The sequence below is a fragment of the Mugil cephalus genome, chromosome 7 (assembly GCF_022458985.1).
Source record: "Mugil cephalus isolate CIBA_MC_2020 chromosome 7, CIBA_Mcephalus_1.1, whole genome shotgun sequence".
Classification (NCBI taxonomy): domain Eukaryota; kingdom Metazoa; phylum Chordata; class Actinopteri; order Mugiliformes; family Mugilidae; genus Mugil; species Mugil cephalus.
In genome coordinates this window covers 20,544,850-20,563,999 of record NC_061776.1, presented here as the reverse complement: position 1 = coordinate 20,563,999, position 19,150 = coordinate 20,544,850, and the positions used below count along the sequence as shown (strand labels likewise).

At 40.1% G+C, this 19,150-nt stretch overlaps 2 protein-coding genes across 3 annotated transcripts; one reads left to right on the top strand and one right to left on the bottom strand.

Annotated features, from left to right (window-relative positions):
* Positions 1-83: 83 nt before the first annotated feature.
* LOC125010268 (nucleolin-like) lies at positions 84-5,759 on the bottom strand. Its single transcript, XM_047588750.1, has 14 exons — positions 5,603-5,759; positions 5,138-5,201; positions 4,938-5,048; positions 4,730-4,867; positions 4,411-4,482; positions 4,200-4,323; positions 3,921-4,078; positions 2,858-2,987; positions 2,577-2,731; positions 2,338-2,467; positions 2,115-2,248; positions 1,884-2,010; positions 1,602-1,798; positions 84-384 (listed from the first exon to the last, which is right to left on the bottom strand). Exons 1-14 carry the CDS (start codon positions 5,615-5,617, stop codon positions 323-325), a joined length of 1,617 nt encoding a protein of 538 aa, XP_047444706.1. The 5' UTR covers positions 5,618-5,759; the 3' UTR covers positions 84-322.
* gk5 (glycerol kinase 5) lies at positions 5,748-17,801 on the top strand. Of its 2 annotated transcripts, none has more exons than XM_047588752.1 (17): positions 5,748-5,788; positions 6,171-6,536; positions 6,810-6,903; positions 7,598-7,673; positions 7,754-7,847; positions 8,023-8,154; positions 9,211-9,286; positions 9,512-9,573; positions 9,682-9,755; positions 10,386-10,446; positions 10,861-10,987; positions 11,068-11,172; positions 13,128-13,222; positions 14,118-14,221; positions 14,313-14,372; positions 14,626-14,759; positions 16,106-17,801. In XM_047588752.1, the coding sequence occupies exons 2-17, from the start codon at positions 6,411-6,413 to the stop codon at positions 16,273-16,275; spliced, it is 1,590 nt and encodes a 529-aa protein (XP_047444708.1). In that variant the 5' UTR covers positions 5,748-5,788; positions 6,171-6,410; the 3' UTR covers positions 16,276-17,801. The 2 variants fall into 2 exon arrangements, with proteins under 2 accessions (XP_047444708.1, XP_047444707.1); XM_047588751.1 differs by lacking the exon at positions 5,748-5,788 and adding an exon at positions 5,798-6,025.
* The last annotated feature ends 1,349 nt before the right edge of the window (positions 17,802-19,150 follow it).

The following is a 19,150-nucleotide window of genomic DNA, read 5'->3' as shown; positions in this document are numbered from 1 at the left end:
GAGAAGCAATAGTCTGTGACTTGGCTGGGATTTCACCAGGTCCTGGGTGGTCTTTATGACAACAAAAAACACCAAAACACAGCTGGTTTGGGTTTTATTTTTATTTTTTTAAAAATGACAAACTGCAGTGAGGAAAATAATCCAGGGTCGTTTTTCATCGACTATAATTAGGTATAAAATTAGACAGCTAAAATTGCAAGATGCCAAATGTACAAAGACTGACAACACTGTACAAGTATTATTGTAGTTAAACTGCAATAAGACAACATGAGAGCACATACAGCCTTCAGGTTACATAAACAGTCATAGAGGTTGTTCCACATTAGTTGTTACGCTTCACTTTTTTAGCAGCATCCTGCGATGTGGCAGCTCCACGTCTTTTTCCTGAAAGGAAACGTACAATATATATGAATTAATTATTAAATTAACGTTAAAACAAAGAAGAACAATCAGATATCAGCCCCATCCCATTTCCAATCCCAAGTATAAAATTAAAATAAAATCACCTCTAGGTTTTGAACTAAAAAAGTCCCAAGTTGTGGGGTGATAACGTTTCTCAAATTAGCCTGGTGTCTGGGACTAAGGCTAATATCATTCATCCCAAAGCATGAGACAAAAATAAGATGCCAGCTGCTGATTAGAAAACTGTATTTAGTGCTGCCTTTAAATGGAACTAGTGGATACATTATTAGAGCAAAGGAAGTTGTGTGTTTAGTGTTCAGCCTTGTCTGCTGTGTTGCGCAACACCGCTGCTAGGCAACTGCCAGGGCTAAAGTTTAGCATGCTAACGGCTGGATATAACTCAATGTAGGAAATGTGAAGGAGTAATGAAAGGATGAGGTCCATTGGGAATATCAATGTTTTCCTCGGACAGATATAGTAAAGTAATGAAGAGTGAACTAAATGATGAAGATATTGATATAAATATGACCCTCTCCAAGGGTAGTCCTCTAAGTTGTCATGTTGTGACGTGTATCCTGTCATTTTGAGGAATGACAGAAGTTCGCATGTTGAGTTTCCCAGTCGGTGGCTTGCTAATCATTAGCCTCCGTGGCTAATGATTAGCAAGCAAGCTAGAAGTCAACAGCTGCTTAGCAGCAGTCTTAGGGTTAACATTAACATTAACAAACTCCAAGCGTTTATGTACAAAACTTCCCACGTAGTAGCTCACTAACTCCTTTCGAAGGCAGCGTAACTTTTAATCCACTGCCGCTATTTCTTAAATGTCAGCAAACACATTACACCGGTTACAGCTCATGAACTCTGTCTTTAAACTTCTGCCTCCAAGTTCTTGTCAGGTTAGGTTCCAGCCTGCGCCTTTTGCTGCATGTCATCCCCTCTCACTCACCACATTACTTCCCGTCTCTTGAGCAGATTTTCTACACTGGGCTTCATCAGCCTTGAGCCATAAAACCAAAACAATGAGGCAAAAGACAGTAAAGCACTCTGCAGAGCTGCAGTGTCAGGTGATAATTCTCTGCAAGTGCATCACTGTAAGTGTTTTTTTTTTTCTCCCCACACGTAGCCATGCTTGTGTGCTTTAACTGCATTATTGGCTTCCTTAAACAAGCCTTTTTCTGTAGCAGTAAGTTCAGCGTTACCTCCTCTGCCAGCCCCTGGACCTGCGGACCGTCTGCTGGGACACCCTGCCAAGCCTCCTCTGGCCCCTTGGGGACCCTTTTCGCCCTTGGATTTTGCATAATCCAGGGTAACTTTGTTGCCATCTATCACACAATCTTCCATGGCTTCTTTGGCAGCTGTGCAAATTTCTTCACTTTCAAATTCCACAAATCCAAACCTGATAAAAAAATGCAGCGTAAATTAAGTAAAAAAAGATATTGCTCTTTTTTTTGTTTTTTTAGACAGTTTCAGCAGTTACCAACCTCTTTGAAAGTCCCGTCTCTTTATCTACAACGACTCTTGCGTCAAGAGCTCCTTCAAATGCATTTTTAAGTGTCTCTCCAGTCGTCTTGTCGGTGAGGCCCACTACAATCAGTGTTTTCGATGGGACTGAACAGGAACATTTTTCACATTTAGTGCCACACCTTCACTTAAACTGACATTAGAAATCAAAGTCTAAATATCCTAAATGAATAACATAAAATGAACGATACCTTTTGCTTCCTCTGGCTTGGCTCTTGTTTCACAGAACTGTACTCTGATTGCTTTTTTGCAGAGTTTAATGTTTTGGGATGACTTCAAGGCCTGCTCAGCATCTTCCACAGTGGCAAACTCAACAAACGCAAATCTGTAGAGAATTACAGATGGCTCCTTAAAATATTCAAATAATTTCTTCACTGGAAACAAAAACCTGGTAATCAGTGAGGACGTACTAACCCTCTTGGTTTGCCATTTTTCTCAGGGATGTTGATTTTAACAGCTTTCTGAAAGAGCTTCTTGAGGTTCTGTTTTTTTACGACGGAGGACAACTTGCTCACAAACAAGGTGTTATTTGGAGAAATTTCAGCTGTGAGGAGGAAGAAAGGATAAAATGTCCTAATGAAATGTCCTAATGTTCAAATATGCGACATTTTGTTCCTTCTATTGCTACTGACTATACCCTTCTTATCACCGACCTTGTCTGTTCTTCTTGTCAGCCTCATCAGCTTTAGGCACATTTCTTTCCCCTACGCAGTCCACAATCAAAATCCGGCCTTCCATTTCAGCGCCTTGTTTTCCCTGCAGTACATCCTGAGCAATGGCCTTATTTTGAAACTCCAAAAAAGCAATTCTGTTGAAAAATACAGACGTTTTATTTAATTCACTACAAATCACATTTGAATCAATGGTGCATGCTTTGCTCATTTGAAACCACTGTATATTGATGGATTTACAAGCAACCTTTTCAAATGCTCACCCATGGCTTGGGCTTTCTGCTCCACCGGGAAAGCGGATGGCGATGGCCTTGGGGAAGTGTTCCTTAATGTCTTCCTTTGTTGCGGTATACGGCAGGTTCTTCACAAACAAACACCTGGCATCTTTTTCAGCTAAAAACAGACCAGTCCTCACACAGTCAGTCTACATTAATCTTCTGGAACTTCATGATGTCTTAAATCCTTCGATCATCACGTCACAAGTCCAATATTTAAGCTGTTCATGAATGAGTCTGACATTATTATGAAGTGGGACAAAGCGCTCATCCAAAGGTTCTTACAGTCAGTGGTGGTCGGGGGCAAACAGGAGTACAGGTACAGATACCAAGCAATTAACTACTGTAGATGGGCTCAGGAGGGGAGAAAAAGTATTTTACTCTAAAACCTAAAACAAAGCCCGCTAAAACCTTTACATCAGTTTAAGTGTACACTAAATTTAGAATAAGTACTTAACTTTGCTGTCAGACAGCCTTTATGGACAGTGAACTGAAGCTGTTGTTTCACTTTTACCTTACAGACCACAGGAGTAGCTGCTTTACCACAGTGTGACTTTGGTATTTTAACACTCACATTATGCAACACGAGAATGTTGGGTTAGCACACAAAACTCACACAGTAACTACCAGTGAACTACTGGCTCAAGGCAGCAGTAAAAATGTAACTTCTGCAGATAAAAATGAATGTTCTTGTCAGTGGTATCTGGTGGCCTTGAAGAGCGCAAAAGTTATATAACGGCATCAGTTTCCCACCTGACATAGCTGTTTGAATGTAAAGAGGTAATAATATTATGCACACAGTGTACACTTCTAATATTAATTACTTAAATGGTAACTATACATTTTCCTGTTGAGTCTGTCCACAGCTGCACGTGCATGCTTGATTCTGTGTCAGTGGCCCTGTCTGCTCTTTCAAATGCCAACCACCATCCACTGTAGTTGAGACACTATTGATGAGTTTTCACTAAGCCCCACTTCAAAGGTGCTGAACTATCTCTTCAACTATCTCTGGGAGATCTTACCATTAGGAATTACAATTAGTCATTTTTACCTTTTTTGTTGAGTGGTGGAGTTTTCACCTTCACTTCGTCTTCACTTTGTACCTTTGCTTTGGAGACAGTCAACCGCTTATCAAGGAAAGTCTCTCCATTTAACGTCAAGGCTTTGGTCAGGTCCATTTCTGAAGCCAAGTCTACAAATGCATGATTTCTACAGCCGTACAAAAAAAAAAGAAAAATTATAAATTTTACTTATTTTATATAGCACTTTTCACAGACCTGTGGACTAATGCTAAACAGAACCGAACATGAACAAAATAAAACATACTCACTTGGACTGGTCTAATCTGATGTCTTGAAACAGGAGACTCTGTGTCATCAAGTAATTTGCAAGGGAATTTTTGAGTTCGTCAAATTTTTTAGAGTTGTTCAGGTTGCCGACAAATAGACAAAAACCTGCAACAGAATAAGGCAGTGAAATGAGTTAGAAACACTTCCCTAGTTTTATAGACTCTTCATAAGGAAGGATTTTACAGTTCATACCATCATTGATGAGCTTTGTTTTCTTTGGTGGGGATGTCTCAACAGCACGCTTGGTCTTTCTTTTCTTATTCCCTGCATGAGACAGAAGGTTTGACGCAGCCCAACAACAAGTCTCCAAGCAGTGAGCCGAACATTATGTTCACTCTGTTCAGAGATTTTGGTCTTACAATGTGTAATGACCTTAAGTGATGTATTATATAATTCCCAATTTATTTCACTTATGTTTAGCCAATATTGCTTCATCCAAATCTAACTTTTGTCTACAAACAGTTTACATATGTTATAAACTACTAATGACAACTCTCTGAGACATGCTTACCCACAGCCATCTGTCCACTTCCATTGGTTTCTTTTCCAACATGGTTACCCCCTCCTTCCTCACTCTTCTTCTTCTTCCAGGTTACAGTTACCGTTGGGGTGTTTCCTTTTACTTCTATGCTAGAGGTCATCTGAGCATCTGAAAAGGTCTCTTATTAATCACAGAGTTGGGTTTTAGTCAGACTTCATGTGTTTTAAGTGCTCCGTACCTTGTTCATCCTGGTCCCCCTCCATCTGTTTTATCTCTGCTTCAGAGCTCTTGCTGGGGCTGTTTTCCTCTGTCCCAAGCACTGGTTCACTCAAGCACTCAGTCTGGTCTCCTGGAACAATTATTTATTTCACTATTTAGTGTTACTGCCATTACTGAACTGAAAGAGTCTCAATCACTGTGCATTTTCAAACCACTTGCCAGTGTCAACGCCGTCCTCCTTTTCTTTAACAACTTTTCTTTGTCTTGTTGTACGTCTTGTAACCTGAAACAAACATAATTATTAACGTTAGGGGTGGTTGCAACTGTTTGTCAAATAAGTGGCATTTACCAATAATCAAGTCTGACAATTGACAAGTGTAAAGTCTGACAATTACATATTGTTAGACTTTTATAATTACACATGGTCTGTCAAAATGTCATTTAACTTCTACCATTCAGTTAAACATAACAACGATTACTGTGATAAAGTGCCATTCTAAAGTTAAAAATAAAGACTTCAAATAGTGCTTGCATGTGTGGGGCTCAGGGTCTCATTTAGCAGCTAACCAACTGTTAGCTTGTTAGTTTGCAGACAGTAAGGATAAACAACGCTTATCTTAAAACATCGACTTCAAATAACCCTAAATTCGTCTTAACACGGATTAAATATATCGTAATTCTTACGGTTATCTTTGCCATATTTTGTGTTAAAACAGCACACGACCAAAGTTTGAAGCAGAGAATCGTAGTCGGCAAATACACGCGTGTTCTGCTAAAAACATCCACACGCGACAGACAGGTTCGAAACGCGCACTGCGCATGTGTGTGACGTGCTACGGGTGCCCAGTTGGAGACAATTAGTCGTAAACGGTAATCTTCTTTACAGGCTACAACTTCCGGCTCTCGTTTCTAAATATGCATCATTGTTACAGCTTTATTCCTATAAACACCTATGAACACAAACCGGGCAAATTTTCTTAAGAAGAAAGTGATTTTTAGACAGAAATTGACGATTTTTTAGAGTGTTTGTCCAAGCGGCTGACCGCTGACTTGTTGCTCGTGAACTTTTAATTTGTCATCTGACAACTAGCCATGTGGCCAATTAGCGTAAATCTGACATAAATCTTGAAGGATCAACTCTTGCTTTACTTTTGTATTTCTGCTCTACACCCAGACTCAGGCGTGTGGAATCTGACTTTGAATTTGCTTTCTGTTCTGTTTGTGTTTCTGTTTCCGTCCCGTCGCTTCGCAGAATGCCGCACTGTGTCATGCTGAACCCGCAGTGACACTTATTTATTTGTTCGTCATGGAAAACAAATAACAATGAGTTGACGCAAACTGGTCGGACTGGAAGTGGACTTCGTTGAAATCACACCGGTACAAAGTTCAGGCTACAATTAATCTGGCACAGATAAGCCCACTCACTGTGCGTTGACCATGGACGACGTGGGACCAATCTGAAGGATAATAATTGGACTAAGGATTTCTTGCAATGGGGAGTCAGAGGAACGGTTTTAACAAGGAAACCTTCGTTTTGTCGGTGGACGTCGGTACAACCTTGATCAGATGTCACGTCTATGACAAGCAGGCAACTATCCGAGGATCATGCACTACCAAGGTACTCACCGCCCTCTTTTAATGACTTGTACTCCTCTCATCATTCACTTAATGCAACGTGCACACAAATATTTCATCTTCAAAGATTTTATTGCCATGTGCACAGTGTAGAAACTATATATGAGTTAACTAATGCAGATGTCAATATGCTAATTAAAATATCTACGATGAACTGAAATGTAAATGTAACTGAAAAATTGAACACTGCATTATGAGACATGAGCCTTGTAGCTGACCTTCACATGTATTGTTTTCTCGTGGTAATTTTCTTTAGGTTGTTCTCTTGTATCCAGAAGTAGGACATGTGGAGATGGACCCAGATACACTATGGAAAGGGTTTATCACTGTGGTCAAGGGAGCAGTGCAAGGTACAGCTTCTCCAGTTCATGTTTTCACATCCATCTGCAACCGTACCAAGGGATTCCTTTAACATCCGCAATACAAATGCATTCACTGCTGGAGATGTTCCATTATGATTTAGCATGTTTGTCTATACACTTTGCTGCTGCTGCCTATCAATACATCAGACCTTTCTCAAAGTCCTCCTCTGGAGTTCATTGTGATTGTTTTACAACATAATAAAAAACAACTTTATATTTTGCCAACTAAAATATGCAGCAAGTAATACTGCCTCTACTTTTAATGCAGGTATCTGATCTGAGTTTCTGATCTTTACCAACGAAAAAGTCTTGGATAAAAATAGAGTTCAGTTGTACAGGTTCACGTGCTGTCATTGTGAGCAATGCCAGGTTACCGGAAGGCTGGATGTGTGACGAGATATTGTTGAAACAACAAAAAAATTGAATGTTGCAAATGCTTTCCATAATCATAACCGTTCTTAATTTATAATTTAAGGGTACTCATTCAGTTCCCTGTTTATTTTTGCCTTATTGGGTTAAAATACACTGAAATTGTTTTATTCGCGATACCTTATAGACCATTTAGAAATCTGGCATAAAGGAAAAATTCCTTGAATGTAAACTGAAACACTTTTGACAATATCTCACTGTTTCTCATTTACCTGCATGCATGTATACTTGCATTGTTGTGCTCATGATATAGATGCAGGAGTACATATGCGCCAGATAGAGGCCCTTGGCATATCCACCCAACGAGGCACCTTCACAACGTGGAACAGGTAAATAATCAACATAATTAATCTAGATGTACTTAATTCCAAAAGAAGTTGCATGAATATTTTTCCCTTTGCTTTGACAGGAAAACTGGGGTTCCTTTCCATAACTTCATCAGCTGGCAGGATCAGAGGGCTGCAGACCTGGTGAGGTCCTGGAACAGATCCTGCACCATGAAAGTAAGACTGCTTTACATCTCAACTTTAAAATACTTTTTCAATTTAAAAGATGGGAGACAAATGCTTAAACTTCAAAACTGCAACCTGAGTAAAAACCTAGGTTTGATAATGCAAGTTCCAAAGCTGAACGTAGTGTCCTTTCATTACAGTGATGCTTGTTGTATTTGTTTCTCAGACAATCCATGGCGTGATGAAGGTGGTCTACTTCCTGACCAGGCAGAAGCGCTCCCTTGCAGCGAGTCTTATTGTCTTCTCCACTCAGCATGTCACCTTACGCCTCGCCTGGGCCCTAACACACTACAAGCAGGTATGTGGATGGGAATAACGGACATTGACCTGGGGTGGACATTGACCTGCTTGGTAAACACAGTGGGTAGTGTTTACTGGTCTAAACTACTGAATACATTGAGGTTTAGGTTTGTTTTGGGTTCATACAGCTAAAGAATGAATCCAAAAACTGACTGACTGAGGACTGAAAACCTAAAACTGCTGCTAGAGCTGTAACTTTTGATATCAAATAATGATGATTTAATTGGTTTGAGGATTGTGTCAGGATTGGATGAATGAATGTTCAGTTTCTTAAAGCTGTCGGAGCAGAGAATGCTGAGCATGTTTTACCTGAAATTATTAAATGGCTTAGTTAGTGCAACCATTTGTCCATCTGAAGAAGGCTGGAGGTATGTAGTACTAATACAATAGATTGCAGAACTTTACATACACTGATAAGCCTCAACATTATGACCACTATGACAGCTGAAGTGAATAGCATTGACCATCAATCTCCTACTGGGAAACGTTCAGACCTGATATTCATGTGGATGTTACTAATGGGCAGTGTATAGTAAACGCGGGAATTTGACGCCATTACCACCTTGTTCCTGTTACTCATCCAGACTCAACATCCTTTTCCTAGACCAGACCAGGCAACCCCACAGCAATTACACACCTTAAGAACAACACAAAAAACATGAAAACAGCACAAGGTGTTGACCTGGCCTCCAAATTCACGAGATCCCAAACTGACCAAGTATCTGTGCGATGATCCACAGAGGCCCCTCCCCTCAGCCCATAGGACCTAAACACCCCCAATAACAACAACCTGTTCCCAGATACCACAGGACACCCTCAGAAGAGCCATGTCCATTCTCTGATGAGTCACAACTGTTTTGGAGGGAGGAAGGGAAAGGAGACCTAAACAATATTAGGAAGGTGGTCATAATGTTATGGGTGATAGCATCATCTTCCAGGGCTACAAATAATTCAAAGGGTTAACAATAAAAGTGGAGAGCATTAAGTTTCAGTAGGGAGAGGCTTTGTCATGAGGTGGCGCTCAACACTCAGTCGTGTTTCTTTCTCCTTCCAGGTTCGTCAAGCGATAGATGAAGGCAACTGCTGCTTTGGAACAATAGACACCTGGCTCCTGTACAAACTCACAAAAGGTTTGATTGGCATTGTTTATTTTTAGCCACCTCCCTCTGAGGGCAAGGGCACTGATATATGATTTGTCCAGTGAGCTGCATCACTGACCGCCTGAAATTCCTTAGCAAATGCTCTGCTCACTCCTGTGGGAGGAGTTGGAAAAATGACTATGAGCTCATACATTTTATTTATTTAATTTTTTTCAAAAAGTGATTTATTTGATACATTATTCTAATCTGTTTCAGGGCGCATCCACGTCACAGATTATTCTAACGCTAGCGCCACAGGGATTTTCGACTCCTACCAGGTCGGGTGAATGTCATATTTATTTACCGTTCATTCATTGTTGTGAGATGAGTTTTTCTTTGTGCATGTTGTTTTCTTGTTATATCAAGTGATGTGACTTGTTTCACAGATGTGTTGGAGTGGGTTTCTCTGCTCTGTTGTGTCTCTGCCCCTCGCTATATTCCCCAAAGTAGAAAACACAGAGTGAGTCGACCGTCCGCTTCAAATCACAGCCAACACTAGACTGAGCCGAAATTTTGACATACTCCTCTCAAGTTACATGTTATTCAGATGACGGAAGTAATTCAACACTAAATCGGAGGTTCCTAAGCGGCGGGCTGGGTTCCCCACAAGGTGTTGTGAGATTATTACTGCACTGCAAAAACAGCATTTCTAGAAAGAAACAAAATATTCTTACATTCAGTCAAATCTTGTATTAAGAAAAACAGAAAGAATAATAAGAAAATTATTACAGTTTCCTTTTCTATTGAAATGGAACTCAGATGAAACTTTCACTCTACTTATTTCTTGTAGTTTTGTAAATAAGCACAGGTTAAATGTTTAAAACACCAGCATTCACAGTTCCCCTTTAAGGTGTTTTTATTTCCGTTCCATTCCTGAAAGATGTTATTTATAGTTTTTATAACTATTTAAACAAACACATTTAATATTTTCGCATCATTTGAACACTATTACACCATTTCACTGCTCTTTGTCTCAGCATGAGCGTTGTGTCCTTTCTGTTCTTAATCCATGACTTGCTTTTAGATCAGAGTATCGATGGAGAATATGAGATGATGTGTTTTCTCTGGTTCCTCCCTCTTGATTCAACAGCCATGACTTTGGTTCCACGGACCCATCCATCTTCGGAGTCGCCATACCCATCAAGTCGGTGGTGAGTTATCAACACCTTGGCATCATGCACTCTCTTATGTGTTTGTGTGTGTGGATGTGTGTGCGTGCAAGAGTTGTGATAAGAAGCATTCATTATTACAGCGTGTCCGCCCTTATTATGTTACCAAGTGGACATGTCACAGTGCTATTTATCTAATCAGCAGATAGTCTGATGTTGATGAAGTGTTTCAGTCGGGTTGAGCACAATTTAAATAATGATAAAAATAGATTAGATGGTGAATGTAACAAAGAGAAACAACATGTAGTGAATTAACTAAAATAATAGATTTACATTAACTTGCATAGTGCTTGTTTTTTGATTTCAGATGTTATCATTATATCAGTTTGAGATATTTCTTGTTACAATTTAACATATAAATTTATCATACAAATTTCTCTCTGTGTCCTCTTGTAGATGGCAGACCAGCAGGCAGCCATGTTTGGAGAGTGCTGCTTTGATGTTGGCGATGTAAAGATCACCATGGGAACAGGCACCTTCATGGACATCAATACTGGGAGTAAACCACATACGTCTGTGGCAGGTAAAGGAGCCGCACACACTTTCAGACGCATCCACCTGTCCCTACTCGCTCTTTACAAACCCGTGTCCCCATCACCGTAGGCCTTTATCCTCTTGTGGGGTGGAAGATTGGCTCAGAGGTGGTGTACCTGGCAGAGGGCAATGCAGCAGACACAGGCACTGCCATCAAATGGGCACAGGAGTTGGGTGAGCTATGAGGTGGCAATTGTGATGACTTCTTTCATGTTACTAGTGGTTTTGTAACGGTGTGGGAAACAGCACCTAGAGAGTTACTTTACATTTGTTATCTACAAATGTCAAGTAAAATTAAACTACAAACAAGATAAAAAGAAATAAAAAAATATATATATATATACAAAAAATATAAAGGTACAAATCATTGTCTACAAATTTAGAGGAAATTAAAAAGAATGGAAGTACATTGTGTGCAAAATTAGGAAGGTAAAATACAAAACTGAAGTACAAAATTTCATTATATATAAAACAATACTAAATGCAATATGTAGATGTTAACAGATGATTTTAAAAAAACTATAAATCTTGGCTGGAGAGTGACATTTTCAATTGTTTTGTAAACGATGACAGCAAAGATATAGATATAGATATAGATATAGATATAGATATAGATATAGATATAGATGCAGGTAAATTGTTCCATAAGAAAGGTGTATGTTAAGGTGTATTGATTAAGAGTCCAACAGTGGTAAATAAAAGTCTTTAGAATGTCTTGTATGACATGAATGAATGTCTGAGGAGAAAAAAAGTTTTCCTCAAATAAAAAAAATATGGCAAGTGAATGGCACATCATGAGTTAAATGTTCATATTTATGCATAAACATGCAGGTTTGGAAAATATTAACATTTGAAATTGATAACAAGGCAGAATCTTGTTGAGAAAAGTAGGACATGTCATGATTTATTCAAGGAAGGTCGAACTCTACTCGAAATACAAATTAACTTCATAGTCTTCCTGCAGACAAGATCAATGTGCTGTTCCTATGTGAATTTTTCATCTGTTATGACACATAGGAATTTTACATGTGGAAGCAAAGTTAACATTATCTGTCAAAATGTTGGCGTTTTCTATGGTATTCTTTTTTGTTACAAAATATAAATTTTGATTCAGTCGTATTTAGTAGGGATGACTTATTCATCTGAAACCATACAGAGATAGATAATACTTCCTCATTTACTTCTTTGGTCAGTATTGTAAAATTTTCATGTGAAGCAACAAGACATGTATCATCAGCAAATAGAAGAGGCAGTACATAATGGCAGACTCTTGATAAATCATTCATTAAAAACAGAATAGGTCCCAGAATAGAGCCCTGAGGTACCCCACACAGAAGCTTAGCTCGACTTGAATTCTGACCATCACATCGGACCAAATATTGACCATCTTGTGACAATACAATGTTCTGCTGGGAAACTTTTGAACCTGGCATTCATACTTAGACATGTAGCACCCACATAGACCAGACTAGACACCCCCACCCCATATGATTAATTGTATAAGGTTATTGTAAAAACACAATGTTTGAAGTGGGAAGTGATTGACTGTTATATACAGTATAAATGAACGTCCAGTACATTCAAACTCTGGTCCAATGAGTTCACACAATCATCATTAAGCAAATCAGCACCAGGTTAACTTCTCTGTACTTTTTGTGGGTCCAGTCTGAATGAGACAGAACAAGCCACAGCAGCTATGAGTAGGGTGGGGCCTACATCGAGTTTAAAAAATAAATAAATAAAATAATTCACATCAAGGACAAATAATGATTAGGACTGAGTCTTCTAAGACTTTGTCTACAGATTTTCTGAAGTGCAGTTTATAAGCTCATTGCGGCGGGTCCAGTCAACATCATCTGAGCAGCTAACTGACTTCCTAAGCACAGCCACTCGCTTCTGCATTTTTGGATTAGGTGGAGCTAACTCAGTTTGTGGCTTGTTGAAACAAGGATGTCCTTATTTGCACTGGAGAAAACTTGAAGAGACCTCGTTGGATCGGTTCATGTGTAGGCAGTGTCACCAATGTTTACATAATTGCTCTCACTGCCAAAGATGGAGACAAGCATTCAATAGTGCAGACTTGAAGTCATAGTTATAGTTGTATGTGATACCTGTTTGTTTTGTTACAGAACTGTTCTCTGACGTCAAAGAGACCAGTGACATGGCTTACAGTGTCAGTGACTCAGACGGAGTGTGTTTCGTCCCATCCTTCAGTGGGCTGCAGGTAAATGGTGTATTATTTCTCTCCACAGTTGGTACTGGTATGTGTACACATCGTAGACTGTATATAAAGATGGATGAGACGGATGCCATCTTGCATTTGGTCTGCACAAGTGTCTAAGGAGTGCATCTGTGGTATTATTGTCCAGACCATCATTCCACTAGTCTGAATACGCACATGACGCCATCAGCTTTTGACACAGTCGGGCTACATGGATCTTGATGATCTAGATCAAGATTTATGTGACATGAAGCAAATTTAACTTAAAGATAAACTGCAACAAGCATCAGCTCATGGGTAGGTTAGTACAGTTTACTGCAGAGCCACTCATTTTGTGGGTCCAGTCTGAGTGGACGTCCTGATGTCAGTTCTCTTTTTATAGCATTAAATAACTATTTAAGAAACTTAACAGAAATAAGAAATGTAACATGTGCTTACTCTTTTCCTGTTCACTAATACGAAGGGGGCTGTTTCCTATTACAGCCAGTCATCTTTCAGCCATCTTTCTATACAGTACGATACATGGTACACATCCATAGTCACACATAAACAACATGTATTTTTCTGCGACTGTTTTACTTGTTTTTTGTGTTATTACTTTAGCCAGAACCGGCATTGATTTGTTTTTATTTTGTCTCTTTTGTGTTTTCTCTATGCCCTCCAATAAACTGGCCCGTGTAAGTTTTTGTCCTGAATGTTTATAGCTTAAGATCTGATACATGATCTGTTTCCTTAGTGTTGTTTAACCAAAAGCTGTATACCATAACTGTGCATAACTGTATAGCTGCACCCTTGCTGACCAGAGACTGGACTTTGACTGTTTCTGACCATATGAAGACTATTCAGGTCAATTTATCTCTGACAAACACAACATGCTTGTTTGTTTAATTTATCAAAGGCTCCTCTGAACGATCCAAAAGCTTGCGCTTCACTCATGGGTCTGAAACCATCTACCACAAAAAGGCACCTGGTCCGTGCCATTCTGGAGTCTGTCGCCTTCAGGTGAGTCATTTGGAAGAGCCTGTTTATTTGTTATTAATTGTCATTCATGCTAATTGCTAATGTTGCTTCCTCGTGTTGTTACTCTTTCCAGAAACAAGCAGCTATATGAGACGATGCACAGAGAGACTAACATTCCCATCACGACGATCAGGTACAGTTGCTGTACATGTGAGAAACGGTATTTATGTCTAACTAGGAGAAGCATCTCTTTTATATCCCAGCTCACAATGCTCTTAGGATTTGGAGTTTAGCCAACAAACTAAATGTAACAGACCAAACTCTTTCTACTAATGCAGTTCAGTTTTTAATGGTAATGGATTGTGCTGTTTCTCTGTGTATGTTTTGTGTATATTCCTCTATTACCGTTCCAGTAAAATTAGTTGCACCCCTCCTTTCTGTCTCAGGGTGGATGGCGGCGTTTCCGCCAATGACTTCATCATGCAGCTGACTGCAGACCTGTTTGGTAGAAAGATAGCCAGACCTCATCACCATGAGATGTCGTGTCTGGGGGCTGCTTTTGTCGCTGGACTTGGAGTGGGTACGTAGAGACGTGCTAGCACATAACATAAACACTGGGGTTGAAATGTTAAGTGGCAATCCGAAACATTTCTGTCCTGACTGGTTACTGGTGGCAACAGCTAATGTGGTTTAGAACCACAGGTATTCAAACTATAGTGGTTGGCACGTCTGTGTGTGAACAGCAGGCCACAGTGAAAAGAGCTGGTTACCAATCTGAGAAGTCGAAGAAACAAACATTGTCTTGTTGATCATTGACAAAACGCATCGCATTTCTCACTGTGACTAAGATATGATAAGATATTCCTTTATTCATCCCACAATGTGGAAATTCTCATTAATAGCAACAAAGACATTCGTCAATCCGTGACTAAAAGTCATCTTGTAGTTTGGCAGTTCACTGCTTTTAATGTGAGGCTGCAGCAGGAGGAAATTGTGGTTTTGTGTCTCTGAGCCCATCTGCTGTCTTCTGATGACGATTTAACATTCTGCATTCATATGAGATATCTGGTTATATAGATGACACTAATAGTAAATATCTAGTAATATAAGACGGTGTCAGTGGGTTCAGACACCATTGTGTTACAGACTCTAGAGACCAGATCAGTCATGATTTATTTAATCAATAAAACATTTAATTAAGTGGAAATCTTCAAGATTGGCCCCATAACTTCTTCAGTACCGGTCTCATTGGTAATAAAGGCGGTTTGCATGGAAGCCAGCTCCACTTCCCCACCCCAAACCATTTTTGTGGAGGAAAGTCGGTCTGGAGTTGCTTTATTTTAAACTGCTTGTGCCCCAGCAAAGATCTGCTGGGGCAATGCCATTGTTTAGGCTTCAGACTTCACGGGGTGATGGATCGAAGAGTAACGGCAACATGGTTACACACCAGAGCTCAGTGGAGCTGAATTTGATTTCTCTGTGTCCGTTAAAACCCCCCATAATGAAATCTAAATGTCGTGTCACTACCTGTTCTGTTGAACACAATCTGATTTATATGTAGATGAGAAGCAGCTGTCAAGCAGTCAGGTTCAGACCTTTCTCTTTTCTTTCTCTTCAGGTTTTCTCTAAAAATACTACAACTCATTATCATTTTATTTGAAAGGTTATGTTGAAATTATTCTTGATGACTGTCAGAAGAAATAAAGGGAAGTGCTCCTGGTTATGTAACTGTTTCCCATTTAATTATTCATATTATGCAATGAGATTGTTATACATAAACAACATCAAGGCTTGGTTTATAATGGGCCAGAAGCAGGTGGTGCTGCTATTGAATATTAAAATGAGTCCTGTGTCTGAGGAGCGCGGGTTCTTTGGAGATCAGCGTAGTGTTAATGACTTGATCTTTTTCCATCACTGTCACATCAGGTTTCTGGAAGAGCCGCGAAGAGCTGAAAAAGCTGCAGAGCACTGACGAGGAGTTCTTGCCTCACGTAGCGTCCGAGGAAGGTGCTGGCGCCCGTCAGGAGTACACCTCTGTCCTCCAGAGCTGGGAGAGGGCTCTGAGGCGCTCCATGAACTGGTACAGCAAGCCTTGACACTGGACACACGACCTGGGGGATCCTAGGTTTGACCAGTAGGAAAAACTTGATCTTTGGGTACAAGTAGAACTAGACGGTTGATTTTGTTTTTAAGAAATTACATCCACCAGCTGTGACTTGAAATTAAGTAAAATCCTGGGAAATGAAAGTAGAAACCCAGTCTAATCTTTACTGGAAATGTTAAATTCAAACAGAGCTGAAGATGATGCACTGACGTACTGGTACTGCATTGATCACTACACTAGGGAAATATTACCGGTTACAGCCTTAAATTGTCTACATACAGTAGTTACGTTTATTTTATTTCTTTATACTGGCCGCCTGATCAAAATTACACTTCATTAATTCCAGATTAACGTATCAGGTGCTTCTTCATATTTCAGTATTTTTTTTCTTTCTTCTTTCTTTTTTTTTTTTCAGCTGATATAATATTTTCCATTTTACCACATGGGGGTGCTGATGATTGACTTCACACGGAGCCATATATTAGAGAAATCTCTCTAATATATGGCTCTGGCTCCACAGCCTTTTAATTCACCATAGCAACCACATGCCAAATGTTAATCGGAGCTGCAGACTAAAATAATTTCTACCAGAAACACACATGATCAGCTGTGAGAATAAAGCAGGGGGAAACAAAAGACTCCTCCTGTAAACGACGACTAAAGATTCAAACGGTTATACAAAGATGTGAGGCACAAATCTTTTCCTGTATTTCTCTTTTTTTTATGTGGCTGCTGCTTTTTTTTGTAACGTAGTCATTTCTTTTCAGAAATGTCAAACGTGATGGTTCTGTGAAAAACTTTATTTTTGTAACCTTGGATTTTTTGTTGTATGTTTATCATCAGACTTAAACGAGTATTTTACATGAAATGATATTGTTTAAATGTGTCAGAACAAAAAAAAACAAATGTGTGTTTTTCTCTGATTCAGGGAATTCCTTCAGGATTTCAATGTGTAAATGTTTCCACCCTGTTTCACATTATGTTTGTATCAGTGACGATTCATTACTGTGCCTCATCTCTGCTGGCAATGAACTGGAGTAACTAGTATTCAATTTAAGACTTAATTTAAATTGAATTACTTAAAACTTTAAAAAAGAAGTATTCAATTTAACTGTGCTTGTGTTTCAGGACACAGAAGGTCTCTTGATTTTGCTGCGGGGTAAATTCAGGGTGTACACTTTAATGATATTTTTCGTAACGGTGTGTTGTGTAGCTGTTGTTGCAGCTTTCATTGCTAGAGTTGAATGTCCATGTTGATGTCATATGATAACGTATTGACTCACGTCTCTTACGGGACCTGATGAACTCTGATGACATTGTTTAAAAATTCAAAAGCAGGAACTAAAGTAATGTCACCCTAATAACTTGTACTGTTTATGTTTCGTGTAAAATTAAACTGTGCGTACTCCTGAGACGAAACACCTCACATCGGAACATCTCCGGTGGTCCCTTGTGAGATCTTGTTGCATTTAACTTTAACCAGGACACTGGAAATAAACGAATAATACATTAGTGCAATTTATGGTGACTTTGTATTTTATGAAGGAGCAAATATTAAAAATGTGCTGGTGGTGATTCGGGTGACTCATGCCGTACAGGTGTCTCTGACACTGATGGATTGAGCCGAGCGTTTCACCTCCACATGGGCTCTGGGGAAATGCTGTGGCCTTGTGCTCGGGGAATCGTCAGAAACGCAGGCTGCTAGATGAGACCAGGGATTGAGTCCCATTGATGTGATCAACCTCGCTGTGAGGGTTGCTATGGTAGCTTGCCGATGGAGTGACTGAGAACAAATGGGGTGTGTATTCCTGCTCATGGTGCTGGTATGGTGAAGGGGGCGCTAATTGAGTGCACGAAAGGGGGTTTTCCTTAACAATGGGAGGATTGTGCGTCTGCTCGCCCGGGGAAAGAACAGAAGTGGGTTCTGTGTACATCACACAGGTCCATACTGTATCTTCTCTGCGTAGCCCCCCTCGTCCCCCCATCCACACACACTCACAAAACGGCTTCCTCTGGTGTGGCTTGTCAATCTCGGCTCTCTCGCTGAGACGTGGGCAGTATCCTTTGGCTTGCAGTGGAGTGCTTTCACAGAGAGAAATGTGCTGGAGCGTGTGAGACAGACGGGACTAGCCCATGAATCAGAACTGGCTGCTCTCACTAATCAGTAAAATTGGTTCGTGTGTGTGTGTGTGTGTGTGTGTGGTGCCTGGTGCTGCATTGTATGAGCTGTGGTGGACCCTGCCTTGCAAATTCAAACTGACAGCAGGAACTGGATGCAGCGCGACCACCACTCCAGTCCCCCTCCCCCATGTGAGCTGAACTCTGCATCAAGGGTCATTATATAACTCCCTCTCCTCTTTTCTCTCCCTGACACACTGGGATTGTTCGGCGGTGTGCCGGGGCTTGGAAGTTAAGCTTTTGGCATTTTGTTTTCTTCCTGTCCCTGTGCTCAGCCTCTCCTCCTCCTGCCTATCACCCTGACTCCTTTCTCAGTTAAGTTTTTTTTTTCCAAGGCACAGATTTTGCATATAAAATTGAGCTGATGTTTAAAAACAATGCAGCAATAAAATCCTCAGAGAAAAAAAAAACAACATGTTCTCTGTTAACTTGGCCACATCTGTTTCCAATCATGCCTCTGTCCTCCTCTCCGTGCTGCACACTACACACACACACGCACGCACACACACTGTCTAGTTTCAGTGTTGCTCTATTGCCATAGCAACACGGATTGGATAATGCCCCAAATATCTATGCTCATCCGGTCTGTCGCAAATAGCATCCTCTCCGGCTTCAAATATGCCGATCACTGGCATTTATATCCTCACATAGATAAAAGTGTTTGTTCCTCTGTGTGTGTGTCTGTGTGT

Excerpts from the sequence above, each read along its gene's own strand:
- gk5 (XM_047588752.1), top strand. The coding sequence starts at position 6,411 with ATGGGGAGTCAGAGGAACGGTTTTAACAAGGAAACCTTCGTTTTGTCG. Across the intron at positions 14,222-14,312 it reads CTGGAGTCTGTCGCCTTCAG|AAACAAGCAGCTATATGAGA; the intron begins GTGAGTCATTTG and ends TACTCTTTCCAG. Across the intron at positions 14,760-16,105 it reads TGTCGCTGGACTTGGAGTGG|GTTTCTGGAAGAGCCGCGAA; the intron begins GTACGTAGAGAC and ends CTGTCACATCAG.
- LOC125010268 (XM_047588750.1), bottom strand. Across the intron at positions 2,988-3,920 it reads TCCACCACTCAACAAAAAAG|CTGAAAAAGATGCCAGGTGT; the intron begins GTAAAAATGACT and ends GTCTGTTTTTAG. Across the intron at positions 2,732-2,857 it reads GCAGAAAGCCCAAGCCATGG|AATTGCTTTTTTGGAGTTTC; the intron begins GTGAGCATTTGA and ends ATTTTTCAACAG.